Source organism: Stigmatopora argus, chromosome 23 (assembly GCF_051989625.1).
Source record: "Stigmatopora argus isolate UIUO_Sarg chromosome 23, RoL_Sarg_1.0, whole genome shotgun sequence".
In the NCBI taxonomy this organism is placed as follows: domain Eukaryota; kingdom Metazoa; phylum Chordata; class Actinopteri; order Syngnathiformes; family Syngnathidae; genus Stigmatopora; species Stigmatopora argus.
In genome coordinates this window covers 5,806,924-5,825,743 of record NC_135409.1, presented here as the reverse complement: position 1 = coordinate 5,825,743, position 18,820 = coordinate 5,806,924, and the positions used below count along the sequence as shown (strand labels likewise).

Below are 18,820 nucleotides of genomic sequence, written 5' to 3'. Positions count from 1 at the left end.
TTTATTTTAGCTGTTTTTTAATATATTTTTAGATTTTACAAAATGATTTTTGAACTAAAAACACAGAAAAAATGGATTAAAAAAATACAATTATTGATTTAAAAGGGGGGAAATCAGGAAATGTAATATACATCATACTCTTCATTTTAATTTGATCCTAAAACAGAAAGTCGGCACTCATGATTTACTTTCCCGGGCCACACAAAATGATGCGGCTGTGATCTAAAACATGAAAAAAAGAGAGAATTTTGGATATTATGAGGTTCACAACGTCGCTGATTGATTGACTCCAAATATATTCGCGGATTCATTTGAGCCGTAAATCGCCGATGAATTGCGACAGGGATGGAACGCTTGCTTTATCCGACGATATCGTCCAAAATGAAGGAATATGGAAACCAAAAGACAAAGAGAGCAAAAGCGGATGCGACGTAGGCGGTATGCTGCACGCCGCTGCCCCCTGGGAGCAAACTGCACGAGCGGAAAGTCGCGGAGAGACAGTGCGGCAGGGTCACTGAACACGTCAACGCACGATTTGACGCCCCCAAACCCCCCCGCACTCGCTCGCTCAGGTAGAACGCAAAAGTGGCATTTGAGGTGAAGTGAGGACGTAGCCAAGTTTCAAATACAAAAGGAAGTGACATGGAGACAAAAACAAATTCGTCATTAGAGCTACGCTTCCAATGAGCCTTAAATCTACCATATTTTCTCGCATATTAGCCACCTCCGCGTATAAGCCATACCCTTAAAATTGCCTTAAAATCGTTGAATTTTACGATTTCTCGCGTATAAGCCGCCCCCTGATGCACAATTTTCACCTCCATATTCATGTTTTTAATAGGGAGTACAAATATGTTATTTTGAAGGGAAAATCTTAAGCAAAATCATCGTACGTGGTATTTCTGAGATAGCGTATCAATCGAAAGGATGGTCTGCTGGATTGCAAATTTTTCCCTGCACATAGACAAATTCAAAAAGGAAGTCACTTGAGCAGTACAACCAGGAAGTGTGTTCGTAGTGGTCTCGTCTGTCATCCATAAATAAGATGGCGGTGCCCTGAGCGAGCAATGGCAGGCACAAGTAAATGAGTTTTTTCACGGTTTATGCAAGATACGTTTATTTTCTTGAATTTCATTCATAGACCTCAAGATACATTTTGTTAAGCATGTTTATCTTTTCTCTATTTTGAAATAAATGACCATATCAGTCGCATTGTCTTGCGTTATGGCGTTTCGTCTTTGTCACTTTGCAGTTTCGAGCATGTCAAGTCTAATTTGTGCGCATATAAGCCGTACCCTCGATTCAGTCATCATTTTTTTGGAGCAACAATGTGCGAGAAAATATGGACGGTATTTCTCTCAGAGCGCTTGGTGACGTGGATTTCCACGTGCGGCGTAAACCAAAAAAATATGGAACAGCATGGATGAGATAGAAATTTGATTCAATGCAAATGCAAGGCATCAAACGGCGGACATTCATATTCATTTTTCACTCACCTTCGTCTGGCAACCCCTCGGCCGCCGTCTGGGCTGATGATGCTGGGCACCGAGTTCCTGCACGTACGCGGGCTCCCATTGGTGAAATGCACCGGGCTGGCACGCACATATGGCGGGAACTCCTGAAATTTGATGAGGTATTGTGTAAGGATCTTTTCCCACATCGGCGGCCGCTGTCCGGGTGAAACCAACCTGAATGCCCAGACTGGATTTCATCAAATGGAATTGATCCACCAGCTTCTTATGCAAGGGCCTCATGTCTTGGGGGACGACCTTCTCATGCACAGCCAGACCGTATTCCAAAATATGCGCCTGCCAGACAAAAAAGAGGGCCTCATCGACAACTGTCAGAGTGCGACAGTTTCTATGGAATAATAATTGGATTGCTCCTCTGCACCCATCAAAAAAGCTCCCATTGCATTAATATAGAATAATTGGATTGGATTGGATAACTTTATTCATCCCGTATTCGGGAAATTTCGTTGTCGCAGTAGCAAGAGGGTGATGATGCAGAAATAGGAAAGGCATTTTAGACATTAATAGATAGGTAATAAGTAAGTTAATAAATAAATACAACCCTAACCCCCCCTCTCTCCGCCTCGGTGTGTGTCGTGTCTCCCCTCCGCGAAATGCGTCTAATTTTACATCTATTAAACACATTTTATTACTATTAAACCACTCGTTATTTATTACTTTGTTAATAGATGGCAAATTAGAAGAAATAAAATATTTTTTCCAATCCAAAATCCTGTTTTTGGTGTTTTTTCAAAGGGTTGGAACGAATTAATTTCTTTTCAATTCAATGGGAAACGTTCGCTCGAGTTACGAAAAGCTTTTACGAAAACGGATTACGATCGTATGTCGTGGTACCACTGTACATATACGCATACACATACGTGTACATACACATATATACATACATACACATATATAAGCACCTATATACATACATACACATAGATGTACATGCATGCATACGGTAGGTCTTAACACTCAGCCATTTGTTTTGTTAAAGAGCCTGACAGCTGATGGGAGGAAGGATCTGCGGAAGCGCTCCTTCCTGCAATGAGGGTGCAGCAGTCTATTGCTGAAAGAGCTTTGGAGGGACCCCACAGACTCATGCAGGGGGTGGAAGGTGCTGTCCATGATGGACATCATCCTGGTCAGCATCCTCCACTCTCCCACTTCCTCCACAGAGTCCAAAGGACAGCCCAGAACAGAGCTGGCCCTCCTGACCAGCTTATTCAGCCTGTTCCTGTCCCTTTCCGTGCTCCCGCATCCCCCTTCACTTCAATACGCAAGGTGACGGTAATCATATTGGATGCCTTTTTAATCTTGACTTTTCAGCAGGAACACATTTGGATGATTCCATTACATTCTGTCAAATAAATCGTGTATAAATAATAAAACGAGTGCGAGCGACGTTTGAGAGGTTTTTGACAAAGGCAGCAAAAAAAAAATGCAGAACCGCAAAGTAGCGATTTTTAATGGGGAACAAAATATGACAGAACACCGACAAAGAGGTCATGACGATGCGCGGTGGAGCGTAGCATAGCTTTTTGTTTGTTTCTTTTCCTCGTGACCTAGTCGTCCTCCCCCGTGGCCAGTCTTCAAACACGTCTGCTGACCTTGTCAGTCGTTTATATTTCAATATTCATATTCAACATATGCCGCCCGCGCATCAAAATGCAAACAGATGCAGACTCTTTTTATTCCGCAGCACAGTCAGACATCCAAAGTCAAGGGATGTTATTAACCTGGTTATGGTTGAAAAGGGTCCATGTGATTTCCACATTGACATTTAAAATGATTTTTTGACCAAAAATAAAAAATAGACAATATTGGAATGACGTTCTTATGTTCTCCTCAATTAGATTGATTGATTGATTGTCATGTGTGTTTATGTGTATGTCTTTTTAGCTTTATATTTGTAAGTGTTTTTTATTTGAAATGTGCTTTTATCTATTTAACCACTGTATTATTTCACATCTTTAGTTTATTCCCCCCATGTTATTTGAATTTAAATTTTGAATTGATTTGTTTTTTCATTTCTTTTGCATTGATTGCATTTGTATTTGCATTGATTGCATTTGTAATTGATTTCCTTTTTGATGACATTTAAAAAAAATGCCCAAAAATAGAAGTGTTTGCAATTTTAAAACAGCACATGTTCTAAATATCAATATTTTAGTCTCAGTGCTTCACCTGCCTTGAAAGTGGCTCCAGAAGAATAAATATTTTTTTTTAAAAACGTTATTGTGCCTTTAATCTACTGTTACCAACCTGTTCAAACATGAGTTCTCTCAGGCGCCCAATCTTCTCTCCGTCCTCGGGGTGATTCATCACGTAGTCCTTCACAAAAAAGGCCTGTGTGAAGACAAAACATCTGTTATGCAAAAAGAAAGGACAGCAGGAGGTGTTCTTGCCTCTTTGCCTTGTTACCTTAAACCTCAATGGGTTGAAAAAGTTTAAAAAGTTTACCAATCAGAGACCATATTTTCCAGACTACAGTGGTACCTCAACATACGAGTGGCCCGACATATGAGCAATTTGAGATACAAGTAAACGATTTTAGATATAATATTTAGATATTTTTTTATAAATGGATTAAAAGAACTGGATTAAAAGCCCTGAATAGTCAGTTTTTTTATAGATCTAAAACAATGTTTATTTTAGCTTTTTTAAAATATATTTTTAGATTTTATAAAATGATTTTTGAACTAAAAACACAGAAAAAATGGAATAAAAAATTACAATTATTGATTTAAAAGGGGGAAAATCAGGAAATTTAATATACATCTATACTCTTCATTTTAATTTGATCCTAAAACAGAAAGTCGGCACTCATGATTTACTTTCCCGGGCCACACAAAATGATGCGGCGGTCCAGATTTGGCCCCCGGGCCACCACTTTGACAGATGTGCACCAGACGATACAGGCAGACAAAATAATCAAAAGTTAGGTTGAGATTAAATGGGAATTCAGAGTGAGTGAGCGACTAGCTCAGTCAATCATGAGAAAAACTCCAATTACAGACGGAATGAGAATGGGGAGAAGGTGAAATAAATCAGACAGCAACACCTCCCAAAAGGGGCCGAGACTCAAATTAAAGCAATAAATCTTAATATTAATAAACACAATTTTGCCATAATTCGTCGCGGGACGAACTGCCACAGCTGTCAATCGGAATTACGCTGGGAAACGCTAGCTACGGAAAAACGGTCGCCACGAGTTGAGAGGGGTGCTTTTTTTTTCTGGCGTACTTCCTGATAGCGGGCCAGGCCGCCGTTGACGGCGGCGTCGATGACCCCGTTGAGGCACATGGTGAGGGGGTTGACGTTCTGCATCTGCCTGCTCTGACACTGCGTGATCAGCGTGCGCAGCTGTAGGTTCTTGTTCTCGATCACCTCGATGGCGTTTTCCAGGGGGCTCACTTCCACCTGTAACCATGATGGAGTGGAGATTTTTTTGTTTTTATGTGAGTCATATGAAAACACCAGCTAAGTCATACCGGGGTGCACACAGGGGGGGCCAGGGCTGGAAACGCCCCCCTGTGAATTTAGTGGTACACTAGTACAGTGGTACCTCGACATACGAGTGGCCCGACACACGAGCAATTCGGGATACGAGTAAAATTTTGGGAAAATATTTATCTTGGGTTACGAGACAAATTTTGATATACGAGCAGACAGCGGACGCAAGATGCTGCTCATAAGAACATCATGGCCACTGTCTCTCTTCCCGCAACTCCCTCTTTGTAATGTCTCTGTGAGCACTGGGCGGCGCGTTGCATTTTTTCAGTGTTTTTCCCCATTAGTCAGTGCGAATGGGGGAGCTTGTTCGCTAATACGAGAGGAGAATATACTACTTTTCGTTGGCAAGTGGTCGTGCGTTATCCTATTGTGAGGACATTTGTGTGCATCATTTTGGGAATATTTTGATGGGAATACAAACTCAAACAACCCTCGATATTGACTGAAAGTCAGTGTGGAGGCGGGGCAAAAAGAGCCAACCCGGGAGAAGTAAAGGAATCAAAATGTCAAACAAAATTAGAATTAAGTTTCGTGTTAGGTTCGATTAAACTTATTTTTGAGTGTGTCTGCATCGTAATCCAAGTTCATTTAAATGTGTTTATGTTATGTTACGAGCACGTTGCCAGTTATTTGTTACTTTGTAAATAGATGGCGAATTAGAACAAATAAATATGTTTTTCCAATCCAATATCCTGTTTTGGGTGTTTTTTCAGAGGGTTGGAAGGAATTAATTTGTTTTTAGTTCATTTCAATGGGAAACATTCGTTTGAGTTACGATAAAATCAACAAATGAGCTCAGTCTCGGAACGCATTAAGCTCGTATCTCGAGGTACCACTGTATATAATTAGCATAAAAACTGTATAAAACATAAACAGGTGAATAAAACAGTTCTAAAAAGACATAGTGTATTGCCTTTTAATCAGAGACAATAGTATAATATATTCATATATGCCAGTATCTATTTTCCCCCAGATCTATTTTTCTTGTTTTTTTACAGGAAATTCTACAACATTAAGTATATTGTATTACACTGTTTTTTTTTATTATCAAATCTCACCTCAGAAACTTTCACTTCAATATTTGAATAGTAAAGTTGTGTTTTGGCATACTTTTGTATTCAACAGTAAATGAAAATGGAGAAAGAAATACCACAAAGTTGGTTTGACCATAGAAATATACCAAGTGGATTATTTTTCGTATATACAAATGAATATAAAAAAATATATTTCTATATTTAAATGTTTTTTTAAATATGTTATTTACAGTGATGTTAGTACTCTTGCATTTTTTAGTCATCTTGGATGTAATAGATGGAAGCTATTAATATCCTAAATGTGGCCTTTTAGGTGGCAAACAACGACTTCCACTTAGAAAATTCAATGTCGCAATTACTCGAGGTTCTTCAATGTGTGACCACCTTGCTAATTTCTAATTTGGGCTCGCAAGTAATTGTTTTCCAACGGCATTTTTTGCATATTTTCTGGTTTAAGCATTTGGCAATCGTGGCTGTTTACTTTAGATGCGGCGCTGAGCAGTTGCCGAGTGATTAAAATTGTTTCAATTAAAAAGCCAACTGCCGGCATGTACTGTGAACAGAGGAATCATTTGGGGAGCCAAAAAAATAAAAACAACAATAACATCACAATGTGCTTAAAGATGATAAAAAGCCTCTCATCACCTTTTTCATGTATAATCTTTGTATTTAAAGATGAAGTGGAATAGTTGCAAGAACTAATTAGTATTAGGTCATCTGTGAATATGATGTTTCTTTTTCTTTTTCTCCCACTGTCGAAACCGATGCCTTAATCTTTTTTAAAAGAGCTTTCGGTAGTGCCACATTTCAGGATCTATTGGGTCACATTGCAGCTTTTGGAATCCACAATTTTACAGTAGAGTGGTACCTCGACATACGAGTGGCCCGACATACGAGCAATTTGAGATACGAGTAAAATTTTGGGCAAATATTTATCTTGAGATATGAGACAAATTTTGATATACCAGCAGACAGTGGACGCGAGATGCTGCTCATAAGAACATCATGGCCACTGTCTTTCTGGTCGCAACTCCTTCGTGTAATCTCTCGATGGTCGCAACTCCCTCTTTGTAATGTCTCTACGAGCACTGGGCGAGGCGTTGCATTTTTTCAGTGTTTTTTTTCCCCGTTAGTCATTGCGAATGGCGTATATACTACTTCTCGTTGGCAAGTGGTCGTGCGTTATCCTATTGTGAGGACATTTGTGTTCATCATTTTCGGAATATTTTGAAGGGAATACAAACTAAATCAACCCTCGATAGGTTGCATCTGAAAGTCAGGGTGGAGGCGGGGCAAAAAGAGCAAACCCGGGAGAAGAAAGGTATCAAAATGTCAAACTAAATTAGAATTAAGTTTAGTGTTAGGTTCGATTAAACTTGTTTTTGAGTGTGTCTGCATCGTAATCCAAGTTCATTTGAATTTGTCTATGTTATGTTACGAGCGTGTTGCCATGCAAAAACACCCCCCCTTCGAAATCCGTATAATTTTAGTACTATTGAACAGATTTTAGTAATATTAAACTACTAGTTATGTGTTACTTTGTTAATAGATGTCGAATTAGATCAAATAAAAATGTTTTTCCAATCCAATATCCTGTTTTGGGTGTTTTTTCAGCGGGTTGGAACAAATTAATTTGTTTTTAGTTCATTTCAATGGGAAACGTTCCTTCGCGTTATGAAAAAAATCGACATACGAGCTCAGTCCCGGAACGAATTAAGCTTGTATCTCGAGGTACCACTGTACAACCTGAAAACGTGCGTGTGTACGTATCAACGCAAACAGACCATAAATTGGTTTGCAAACGACGGATTTCCAAAGAAAATTTGTTGAAGAGAAAACGTGGAAAAAATGAATGACTTTTTGGACAGAAGTGGATATTTATCATGAACACGAGACAATGATCATTTTATTTTTAACCAGTATCGGATCGGATTGTTGTTTCTAAAAACTTACCAGCTCTCGTTTATCCACCTCGAACCACCGCGAGATGCCAGGGAGACTCTGGACCAGCGTCAGGGTTGTCCTCTCCACCCACAAGCTCTGCAGAGAGGCATAACGGTTCTGAATGGCACACGTCCTTATTAGCAGCGAACACAAAAACAACGTTAGAAAATAATTCCTCGCCATCCAAGCGGCCTCTAAAAAGGAGAAGGTCACGTGTCATGTCTTATGTCGGCAGCCATCAATTGACGTCGTGGCACTTAGCGGGCTACAAGGTCACTCTGACCGCGCCAATTGTTATAGAAAATCCAATAAAAGCCACGGTGGATGTCAAAGGAGGTGAAAAAATAAAGATGAAATGAAATAATGAATTGCAGTTGTTCACAAATGGTTGAAGCATTTTAGTGATAGATCTTATCAGCTTAATGACAATATTCACCTAGTATTTCCAATTATATATTTCCAATTTGCTGTGTTGATTTTCAACTTTTCTATTTTTTTCATCTTTACAGGATAATCAATTGAATTTCAGCAGGACAGTGACAAGTGTCGTTTTTTCTCTACATTTTGAACCACTTTATTGGATTTAGGGTTAGTATATGCAAGATTATTTCCTATGTAAATATGTCAGTGGTGTGCAGTCAGGCCCTTCAAGGCCTTCTCTGCTGGCCTAAGAAATATCTGAATCACAGACTGATGTTAATTATATTTTGTCCATGAATTCCAAATTGTCTGTTAGCTTCCTTTCATTGCCCTTCCCCCTGGTTGCACTGCTTCCAGATATGTGTTTTCATATTGAACCATTTAACCAATCACGTTTCAGCCATTATTTGTTGCCAGGGTCAGAAATCTGCCTCAAGGCCTTCACAATCAGTTCTGCAGGCTCCGCTGCATTAAACAAGCGTCGATAAGACTGTTGCTTTAACCAATCAGTATTCAATTTGGTGACACCAAGTCCTTCTCGCAGGCAAAGGGATACGTCATCGCTTTCACCAACTATGATTGGTGAGTGATAGAGTGGACTAGCCAGAGCTACCAAAGTGTATCTGGAGCGAGCTGCACAAGCAAATATATTGTTGTGTTGATTTAATAGCGGTTTTGTCAACCCGCAATGGCTGAAGGAGGAGAAGAAATGGATTTGTTTGCAGATTTACCGTCAAAGCCATTTTCAAGACGGACTTTTCAAGAAAAAAAGCTGAACATCATTAAGAAAGGTCGGACAACTCCAAAGCAAGCAAGCCTGTCGCAACCGGAAACGAACATTTTCAGCACTAAATCGAATAAAAACGTATGCCAGAAATACGACAGGACAGGCTCGACTTTCAGCATTAGCTATGGCGATAGAAAAGGAGGATGGATATTGTGTACAGTTAAAAAGGATTTTTGGTGAGTAAAATATGGCTATATTCCTAAATAATATTTCAATTGTATGAGGTTATTATTGATGATTTTTCATGTGTCGTAGCTGTAGCTGCAGTAGAGGTTTTATAGCCATAAAATAGTTTTTGAGGGTTGGATTGATTCCGATAGCTGAAGGCGCCACTAGAAAATGCACGGACCGCCACTAAAATATGTACATGCTTGTGTTGACATATTTTCAACATTTTTCTCGAGAGCCCTCGCAAAGTCTGCTAGTGGTTTGAAGCTTAATTGAGCATTGCGCATCTTGCACAAGGACACTTCAGTAGCGAGAGCGGTTGATCGATGATGAAGGAAGCTTCACTGACTAACACGACCACCTATACGACCTTCATTGATTTTTACGCTTTTTAAAGCCGTGAAGACTCAATAGGGCCATCGCATGAAAATAACATGTAATACAAAATGAATAACAACTCCAACACCTCCTTAGGGAATGCTCCCACTTTAGATTGAACCATCTCCACTTAATTAATGTGCGCAAGTCGTGTTTGATGGACGATAAATAAGATGACATGTGTGGTGAGGGCCAATGGGTGTTCATTAAAAGTGTTCGCAGCTGCATCCCTGCTAAGCTGTACATGGCCCATCCAAACCGTAATTAGTTTTCCGGGAGTGAGGGTGAATTATACATTTGCAAAATAGACGTTGGTTAATGTAATTGAGTAGGCACATTCAGAATTGTTTGTCACCTGTTGATTTTGGGGCAATTCTACATGATATGTGGGGACATTTCTAGTTCATTTGGGGCCAATTTTAGGTCCCTTCTGTCAATTTTGGGCTGAAATGGGGTCAATTTCAGGGTACTCGGACGTTTGGTCGCCGGACGTTTGGTCGCCCGGACGTTTGGTCGCCGGACGTTTGGTCGCCGGACGTTTGACAACATGCCAGAGTTTACTGTTGAAACCAGCTCTCAAAATTATATTCATGAGAGAGAGTTTAATATCTAAATATCTACTGTTGAAACCAGCTCTCAAAATTATATTCACACGAGCGACCAAACGTCCGGGAGACCAAACGTCCCGGCGACCAAACGTCCGGCGACCAAACGTCCGGTCACGCAATTTCAGGTCCCTTCCTGATGATTCTTGAGCATTCCGGTTCAATTCCTGTTGATTTGTGGCTATTCTTCAACAATTTATATGTGGGGTTATTTCCAGTTCATTTTGGGCCAATTTTAGGTCACTTCTGTTAATATTGGGCTGAAATTGGGTCAATTCCAGGTCCCTTCCTGATGATTTTGGAGCATTTCGGTTCAATTCCTGTCAATTTGGGGCCATTCTTCAACACTTGGGGTCATTCCTGTGGATTTTGGAGCAACTTTGGAGGACTCCTGATTCTGTAGGGGATATGTTTGTCCAACTTTAGGTCAAATCCTGCCTAACATTGCGAAGGATGTGTATAGGATGAAAAATATGCTGCCAAATTTTTCCATTTTTCGGTCACATTTTGGGGGTAATCAATAGGTGGGTTCCCCTCCATCGCACTCATGCTGGGGCTATTTAAAAGACGCTAAGTGAACGCGTTCCCGCCGTAGTTGCGAACCAATTTTGGTGTAACGATTCATTTCTTTGTCTTCCATCACCTTAAACTCATTCTCCTTGTCTTTAGTGCCCTTGTGAAACGGTCGATCATATCGGAATCTCCAGATGTGATTGAACTTGTAAAAACTCTTGATGTTGTCTGGCACGCCGTCGCGCTGCAGGACATCCTGACTCTCGGGGATCGGCGTCACGGCGTAGATCTGCAAGTCTGCCAGGACCACGTTTTAAGGACAGAAAATGCGCCGACATACATTTCCCGTTATTTTCTCGCATATAAGCCGCCTTATGCGCATATAAGCCGTATCCTCGATTCGGTCATCATTTGGTTTGAGCAACAAATACGGCCTATATGCGAGAAAATACGGTCAATTGATCTGGAAATGCTTGAATCTGAAAGGATACACTGCGCATCAGCCTGGTAGATGGTCTGGTCTGGCTGGTTGACGTGCTGCATGGCGATGGCGTGCGGGAATTCATTGAGCATCCGCTGTTGGAAGGCCTCCAGCCTTTCGTAGTCGTGGCCTCGGCACACAAACTCCTTGTTCTGAGGAGGGGGGGCAGCATACAAGGCAGTGCGGGGTTATTTTGACATCTAGTGGAGGCGTCACATTACTGCACGTTAACGTCACCTCACTCTCAAGGACACTTGTATTAAAAAAACAGGAAAAAAAACGCAATTCTCCCTTTGCGCTTATTACTTCTTTAGAGACGTAGAAGAACAAATAAATGGAGTTTATGGGTTGTTCATCTTTACCAAGGGCAAAGAAGAAATAGCAACTTGAAGCTGTAGAAAGTAACACTGACACTGATTATACGCATTTAAAATGTTGAAATGCGATTGTGCGACATCAATGTTTTTAGCGCCTCATTGTGATTTTTTTTTTGAATTGGTGCAACTTATACTCAGATGAGAAAAATAGGAGATGTGCATAGTTACCCGTAAGAAAAATGGGAATTTCTTTCCGTAGAATCCCACTCGAAAGAATTCTGGCTCAAGCCGTTGCTGGTCCATGATTTTGTCGTATAGTGATGCTTCCATCATCTGAAGACACAATTTCAAATGCATGACTGACAAAAAAACTAATAATCCTTTTTGGAAAAATGAAAATAACGACTCTAGCAGTTGCCTGACCCTCATTTTGCTGAGGTTCCTGTAGTCATAGTACGACTCGTATTGGTCGGCTAGCTCTCGGCACAAGATGATGCCGTTCTCCCAACACTGATGAAACAGATCAGAACATTTGAAAATCTTGTCGGGCAGTTAAAGAGGCGCTGGTGGGCCAAAGTCAACACATTTTTTGAGGGAAAACGAGCCCATGGCAAAGATTTTCCCATCTCACCTTGCCTCTGTCAAAGTTCTGGACGATGGTAAGGTGCAAGAACTCCTTCCTCTGCCACTCGCTTTGCATCGGGTAGTTGAGGAACTCCCGCAGAGGCCTGTCCGACCACTCCAGGAGCTCGTCGTACAGCAAGAGAGTGTATGAGGCCTCTGCGTTTGTGAATCGTATTAAAAAGATCAATGAATTGAATAATACACTGCTCACTAAGGGGCCAGTGTCTGTCTACCTTTGGGGGTTAAATAATAGTAAAGAGGGTTCTTAAAGTCCAAAATCATGTTATAAATAGAGCCCAAAAACACTGTCCCTATTTTGCGTTTATTCACCTATTCCAGAAGGACTTGTAACTAATTAACTGCGATAAATGAGGTACAGTGGTACCTCGAGATACGAACTTAATTCGTTCCGGGACTGAGCTCGTATGTCAAGCTTTTCGTAACTCGAGCGGACGTTTCCAATTTAAATGAACTAAAAACAAATGAATTTGTTCCAACCCTCTGAAAAAACATCAAAAACAGGATATTGGATTGGAAAAAATGTTTTATTTGTTCTAATTCGCCATCTATCAACAAAGTAACACATAACTAGTGGTTTAAGATTACTAAAATGTGTTTAATAGTACTAAAATTAGACGGATTTCGTGGAGAGTAGAGAGAGGGGGGTGACTTTATGCACGGCAACGTGCTCGTAACATAACAAACAAATTTAAATGAACTTGGATTACGATGCAGACACACTCAAAAATAAGTTTATTCGAACCTAACACTAAACTTAATTCTAATTTTTTGGCCCCGCCTCCACATTGACTTTCAGATGCAACCTATCGAGGGTTGTTTTAGTTTGTATTCCATTCAAAATATTCCCAAAATGATGCACACAAATGTCCTCACAATAGAATAACGCACGACCACTTGCCAACGAGAAGTAGTATATACGCCATTCGCACTGACTAACGGGGGAAAAAAACACTGAAAAAATGCAACGTTTGTCTCGTATCTCAAGATAAACATTTGCCCAAAATTTTACTCATATCTCGAATTGCTCGTATGTCGGGCCACTCGTATGTCAAGGTACCACTGTACTACTGTCGTAGCGTTTACATGACAGCAATTCGTGTGTTAAGATGGTTGCCTTACCTGTGTAGTTCTGCGCCTTGAGATGCAGATCATACAGCTTATGGATGTAACGGATATACATTTCTTCCTTGTTTAGCTCCGTTTTGTAGAAGTTCTGAGCCAAGACACGTCACGTGAGTCGTCGAAACCCTCAGAGTTGAAGCCTTTTTCCGTACTTACCAACAAACTGACAGTGCAGCCTATTTTCTTGCCGTCGACTTCTCCCAGTTTCATGCAATCTCTGAAAAAATAAATAAATCCAATCGACAAATTGTTCAATAACTGTTAAATAATGCCAACATACCTGTAGTCCAAGAGTCTTTCCATTAACCGGGTGACGGTCGCTATGAGTGAAATGCCGCTTTCTCGCCACGTCTCTCGCTCGATCTTCTTCAGCAGACTGCGGAATAGGACAAAAATATGGTCGGAAAAAATGTGGGAACGAGGGAAAACACAGCGACACTGTACCCAAGGGCCATTTCCTTGCCAATCCTCACAAAGACGACACCGAGAGAACAAAACAAAGAGAAGAGCGTCTTACCTAGGGTACGGACCAAACAGAGGAATTCTACTCCGGGCGGGAAAGCATAGGCGGGATAAATTAATATGATTAATATCAGTACACACACACAGGCAGGTTAGTTCTGGGGTTAGTGGAATAATACATGTCCACCAAATCTCCACTCCAAGAAAACAAAGCGCAGGCAATTTTATATTTCGCTCAAGTCTTTAACGAGAATAATGTGCAAACATTTCGGTAATGGGGACCGTGAAGGATTTAGACACGATCAATGTTCCCTCTAATTTTTTGTTTGTCTGGGCAGAAAGACAACCTCCCTGAGCACATTGAGTACCGGTGTGAGCAACATCATCATTGCTCGCTATGGGCACACACCAGTATCACACCTGCCGTAAGCAGGTGTAGGTCTACTACACATAAATGATTTAGTAATAATAAAATGTAATGATTAATATCTATGAATGGGCGGCCCGGCGGATGAGTGGTTCGCGCGTCGACCTCACAGCTAAAAAATAATAATAATATTTTTTTTAAAAATGGGATTTTATTTGGTACGCTCCATATGATTTACTGTGCGCAGAGAAAACGAGAGTAGTGCGCAATTGCGCATGCGCACAGCTTAGAGGGAACATTGGACACGATGCGTTTTTTTTTTCTTCCCGAAATTATGCTAACGCTAAAAACAGAAATGGGATGCACACACACATACACACACAAATTAGGCATGCAGGAGCACAAACCTGGAAAGACAAGGACGGAGTGGACCAAGACTGGACAAAGACGCGTGTGTGAAGATGCAAAGTGAATCACGGATGTTGACCCGTACTCACCTTTGAATGATGAATCCATCAATTTTGATTTTTCACAGTGTAAATCGAGCTTTTTTTTTTCATGGTTTGTGTTAGGGTTATCATTATTGTAAATGTGCTTGCAATGAAGAACGCTTTGCTTTATTAGGAATATTAATCATTATTATAAAAATGCTTGCAATGAATATTAATCATTATATATATGTGCTTGCAATGAAGAACACTTTGCTTTATTTTTAGAGTTATTGACATTAATAAAAGGCATTTTAATACATCTCTTGCAAAAGTAATGACTATGGTTCGCATCAAGAGAACTGTATGTTTTGAGAAGCATCGGCTTCTGAAGGTGGTTCACATCAAAACTCTCTTGGGAAGATTCCGAGGACTGTAAATTGTTATGAGACTCAAATGTTTAGACTTCTGTGATGCATGTTGTTAAATCTTATGAAATAAATTAGCAAGAGAGACATCAAGTGGTCAGAATGTTCTTGTCCGAAGGCGCGAACCCAGCTATGAGTCAGATGTGTGTTTTATTTTCGGCGGCATTTGGGAATGCCTAATGGTGAACCTATCATTTTGGCCCCGCCATTTCTACTCAGGTGCGTTTTATAGTCCGAAAAATACAGTCAATCATCGAAACCTAACAAAGAGTGTTTGTTTGCGACAGCCGAAGCCAGACTTCAATTACCAGCGAGGCTTTTTGTTGCCAGGATACCAAATTCCTCTTCCCACCTCCCTTTGTTATGACTACTAAAGCTCCACGGATTTGGGGAAAAAGGAAAACCTTGGGATTATTGGATTTTTCTGCTAGACAGCTTCCATTTTGATGAGGCAAATGTTTTGGTTTTCTTACCCCAAAATGTTATCCTATTAGATTGGGCACAAAAAATATCATTGATTATTGAAATATATGTTCAACTCCTCTGTCAGTGTTAAAGATTTTCTGTCATTTGGGGATTGCTTTTCTCCAGATGACTATATTTTAAACCAGTTGAGATCAAGCCGTTTTCTCCAACTCACATGCTATTGAAGAGTTCCCTGTACGTCTCGTCTCCTTTTCCTTCCGACATCAGACTGTCAAGCTTGTCGATAAGTTTTGCCTCCACCTATATTCAAAAGAGGATCAAACTTAGCACTCAATTCTGATGACTATCAAAATGACGGTAAGAGCATTTTTTTTAAGAGCTGGAAGCGTACTTGTTTAAAATTCCCGCTACGCCTCTGCTCCCAGTCCATCATGTCGTGGAAGATGGGGATCATCACGTTCCTCAGGTCCGGCTGAGGAACCAGCGTGACCTCCAGGAATGGACCAATCATTGCCGGAATGAAGTTCAACTTGTGTTCTCCTGTAGAATGAGTAAGCACCAAGTCACAGCGTAGCATTGCCAACGAGAATAAAGTCGTAATACTACGCATTGCCGGAGAATAAAGTCGTAATACTACGCATTGCCAACGAGAATAAAGTCGTAATACTACGTCGTAATACTACGTCGTAATACTACGCATTGCCAACGAGAATAAAGTCGTAATAGTACGCATTGCCAACGAGAATAAAGTCGTCATACTACGCATTGCCAACGAGAATAAAGTTGTCATACTACGCATTGCCAACGAGAATAAAGTCGTAATACTATGCATTGCCAACGAGAATAAAGTCGTAATACTGCACATTGCCAACGAGAATAAAGTCGTCATACTACGCATAGCCAACGAGAATAAAGTCGTAATATTCCAAGTATAATGAGATTTAAATTGAAATACGATGCAAACCTACAGAGTATTGGGAATCTCATATCCTTTTTCAATGGAATATTACAACTTTACTCTCATAATATGTAAAGTATTGCAAAATAATGAGACTGGAATCTCATACTAGTACCACTTTTTCTGGTAATATTAAAGCGTGTAGCTTTATTCTCGTAACAGTATGACTTTTTTTCTCATAACATATCCTCCTTGCAATATCTTTCAGAAAGAATATATAGTATAATAATAGAAATTCTTGCCATTATGTGACTTTATGCCATCGTAATAACTTCCACTAGGGTATAAGCTTTATTATTCAATGAATATTACAAAAAGTGCAAGTATCCATACTGTATCTACACGAGATCAACTCACCTAAATTCTGCCACATGCTGAAGATCTCACAACCCATCATCACCCTCATGTCTCCATACCTACACCGTACAAAAACATAGTTAGTAGTCATGCACTGCGAGATTGCTGTACAACATAACTCACTTTTCCAAAATCTTCTTCCTCTTTGACGGCGAGAACGACTCCAGCTGAAGACAGGGCTGGTTTATAAACAGTACTGACAGGTAGAAGTATGAATCCCACACCTGAAAAAACAGCGATGGAAACTAACTGACAGGTATTAAAAAGTTATAATAAAAAGATTGTCTGCTCAGCTTTAGGGTTTTTTTTCCAAATAGATTTTGACTCTACCTTGTAGTCAAACTTGTCGTTGAGAAAGTTTTTCCTCAGGGCGTCGGAGAGATAAAGGACGGTGGTGATAATGACGCTGGAAGAAAGAGTGAATTGGCTTCCAAACTGCGGGTATTATGCGAGAAAAAAAAATGGCGGTATGCGCGCTTACTTGTTGGTGACAAGTCGCATGACAGTCCAGTCTTTGGGGAACATTTCTGGTCGGATTAGGATCCTGAAGACGGTGAAGATCTGAAGAAGGAAGTCCTGGACACACCCAAAGAATTTGAGGTTTTGACTGGAATGGCTTGTCTAATTTTGGTTAAATTATAGCAAGGAGAAGAATGTCTTGTTTTGATTGTATCCAAAATCATCATCGAAGACAAGGGTGTCAGACTCGGGTTGGTTCGCGGGCCGCGTTAATGTCAACTCGATTTCATGTGGGGCGGACCATTTTAGATATAATATTTAGATATTTTTTTTAATAAATGGATTAAAAGAACTGGATTAAAAGCCCTGAATATTCAGTTTTTTATAGATCTAAAACAATGTTTATTTTAGCTTTTTTTAAATATATTTTTAGATTTCACAAAATGATTTTTGAACTAAAAACACAGAAAAAATGGATAAAAAAATTACAATTATTGATTTAAAAGGGGGAAAATCAGGAAATGTAATATACATCTATACTCTTCATTTTAATTTGATCCTAAAACAGAAAGTCGGCACTCATGATCTACTTTCCCGGGCCACACAAAATGATGCGGCGGGCCAGATTTGGCCCCCGGGCCGCCACTTTGACACGTGATATAAGATCAGGCCCGCCACACAAATACATTTTGATAACAAATCGGCAGAAAATCTAATATTTATAATGATTTTTCTTCTTGAAAAAATAGGTCATTAGTATAATAGTATAGTATTTATAGTTTTTCGCTTTTTCTCAATGACAGTCTTTTTCCTTTTTTTGCTTTCACATGAAAATATGAATACACAAAAACTAAAAATGAAACATGGGGAAACATTTTCAAGAAAAATAAAAAGTCCATGATTTAGTTTTAAAAAAAAACAATGACAAATTTAAAAGAAAAAAATAATGAAATATTTATTGGGTTTTCACCCCCCATTGTTCAGTGAAAACAAATCAATGTTGTTTGGCTTTTTATTTTCATCATTAGAAAAACATAAAACACATTGCTTTGAATCTTTCTTTCTTTTTTAAAAGCACGATAAGTGATTTGGAGTGCCACGTTGAATCTGACAGTAAAGAAAATGCATTTAGAAATGTATTTTGGATCCAACTTTGAAAAGGAATGACTAAACTAAAGCTATTTGAGTAATAATTGCGTGCGTGTTTCCCAGCAATCTCGCTGAATGACGGGTGAAGAGTGAGTGCTTTTACCCTCAAGTCGTCTTTGCTGCCAAAAGCCTGAAGAAGCTGCTGGTAGTGTCTGTCACTCATCTGTCGCAGGAGCGCCAACAAACACGCCACAAACTCCCCCTGGCAAGAAGTGCGTGTTTTATTTGATTTTTGTTGAAAACGCCAGTTTTCCTGCAATTTTGCCAAAGTAAATCCAAGATGAATCAAACGGCTGCCCTTAATTCCCTTTATTGGACAGCTGTGAGATATGTACATAAAGA

At 39.9% G+C, this 18,820-nt stretch overlaps 1 protein-coding gene across 1 annotated transcript in view; it reads right to left on the bottom strand.

Annotated features, from left to right (window-relative positions):
- dock4b (dedicator of cytokinesis 4b) overlaps positions 1-18,820 on the bottom strand; it is a 92,618-nt gene that overhangs the window by 13,093 nt on the left and 60,705 nt on the right. The window contains exons 25-45 of the mRNA XM_077593536.1: positions 18,582-18,680; positions 17,352-17,446; positions 17,201-17,276; positions 16,994-17,094; positions 16,871-16,929; positions 15,947-16,095; positions 15,770-15,855; positions 13,962-13,988; positions 13,725-13,820; positions 13,601-13,661; positions 13,442-13,535; positions 12,309-12,457; positions 12,101-12,187; positions 11,906-12,010; positions 11,371-11,512; positions 11,010-11,176; positions 8,018-8,104; positions 4,761-4,937; positions 3,780-3,863; positions 1,689-1,808; positions 1,497-1,618 (exon numbers count right to left, since the gene is read on the bottom strand). Of these exons, the coding sequence (XP_077449662.1) occupies positions 1,497-1,618; positions 1,689-1,808; positions 3,780-3,863; positions 4,761-4,937; positions 8,018-8,104; positions 11,010-11,176; positions 11,371-11,512; positions 11,906-12,010; positions 12,101-12,187; positions 12,309-12,457; positions 13,442-13,535; positions 13,601-13,661; positions 13,725-13,820; positions 13,962-13,988; positions 15,770-15,855; positions 15,947-16,095; positions 16,871-16,929; positions 16,994-17,094; positions 17,201-17,276; positions 17,352-17,446; positions 18,582-18,680 (2,183 nt within the window). The remainder of the gene's footprint in view (positions 1-1,496; positions 1,619-1,688; positions 1,809-3,779; positions 3,864-4,760; positions 4,938-8,017; positions 8,105-11,009; positions 11,177-11,370; positions 11,513-11,905; positions 12,011-12,100; positions 12,188-12,308; positions 12,458-13,441; positions 13,536-13,600; positions 13,662-13,724; positions 13,821-13,961; positions 13,989-15,769; positions 15,856-15,946; positions 16,096-16,870; positions 16,930-16,993; positions 17,095-17,200; positions 17,277-17,351; positions 17,447-18,581; positions 18,681-18,820) is intronic.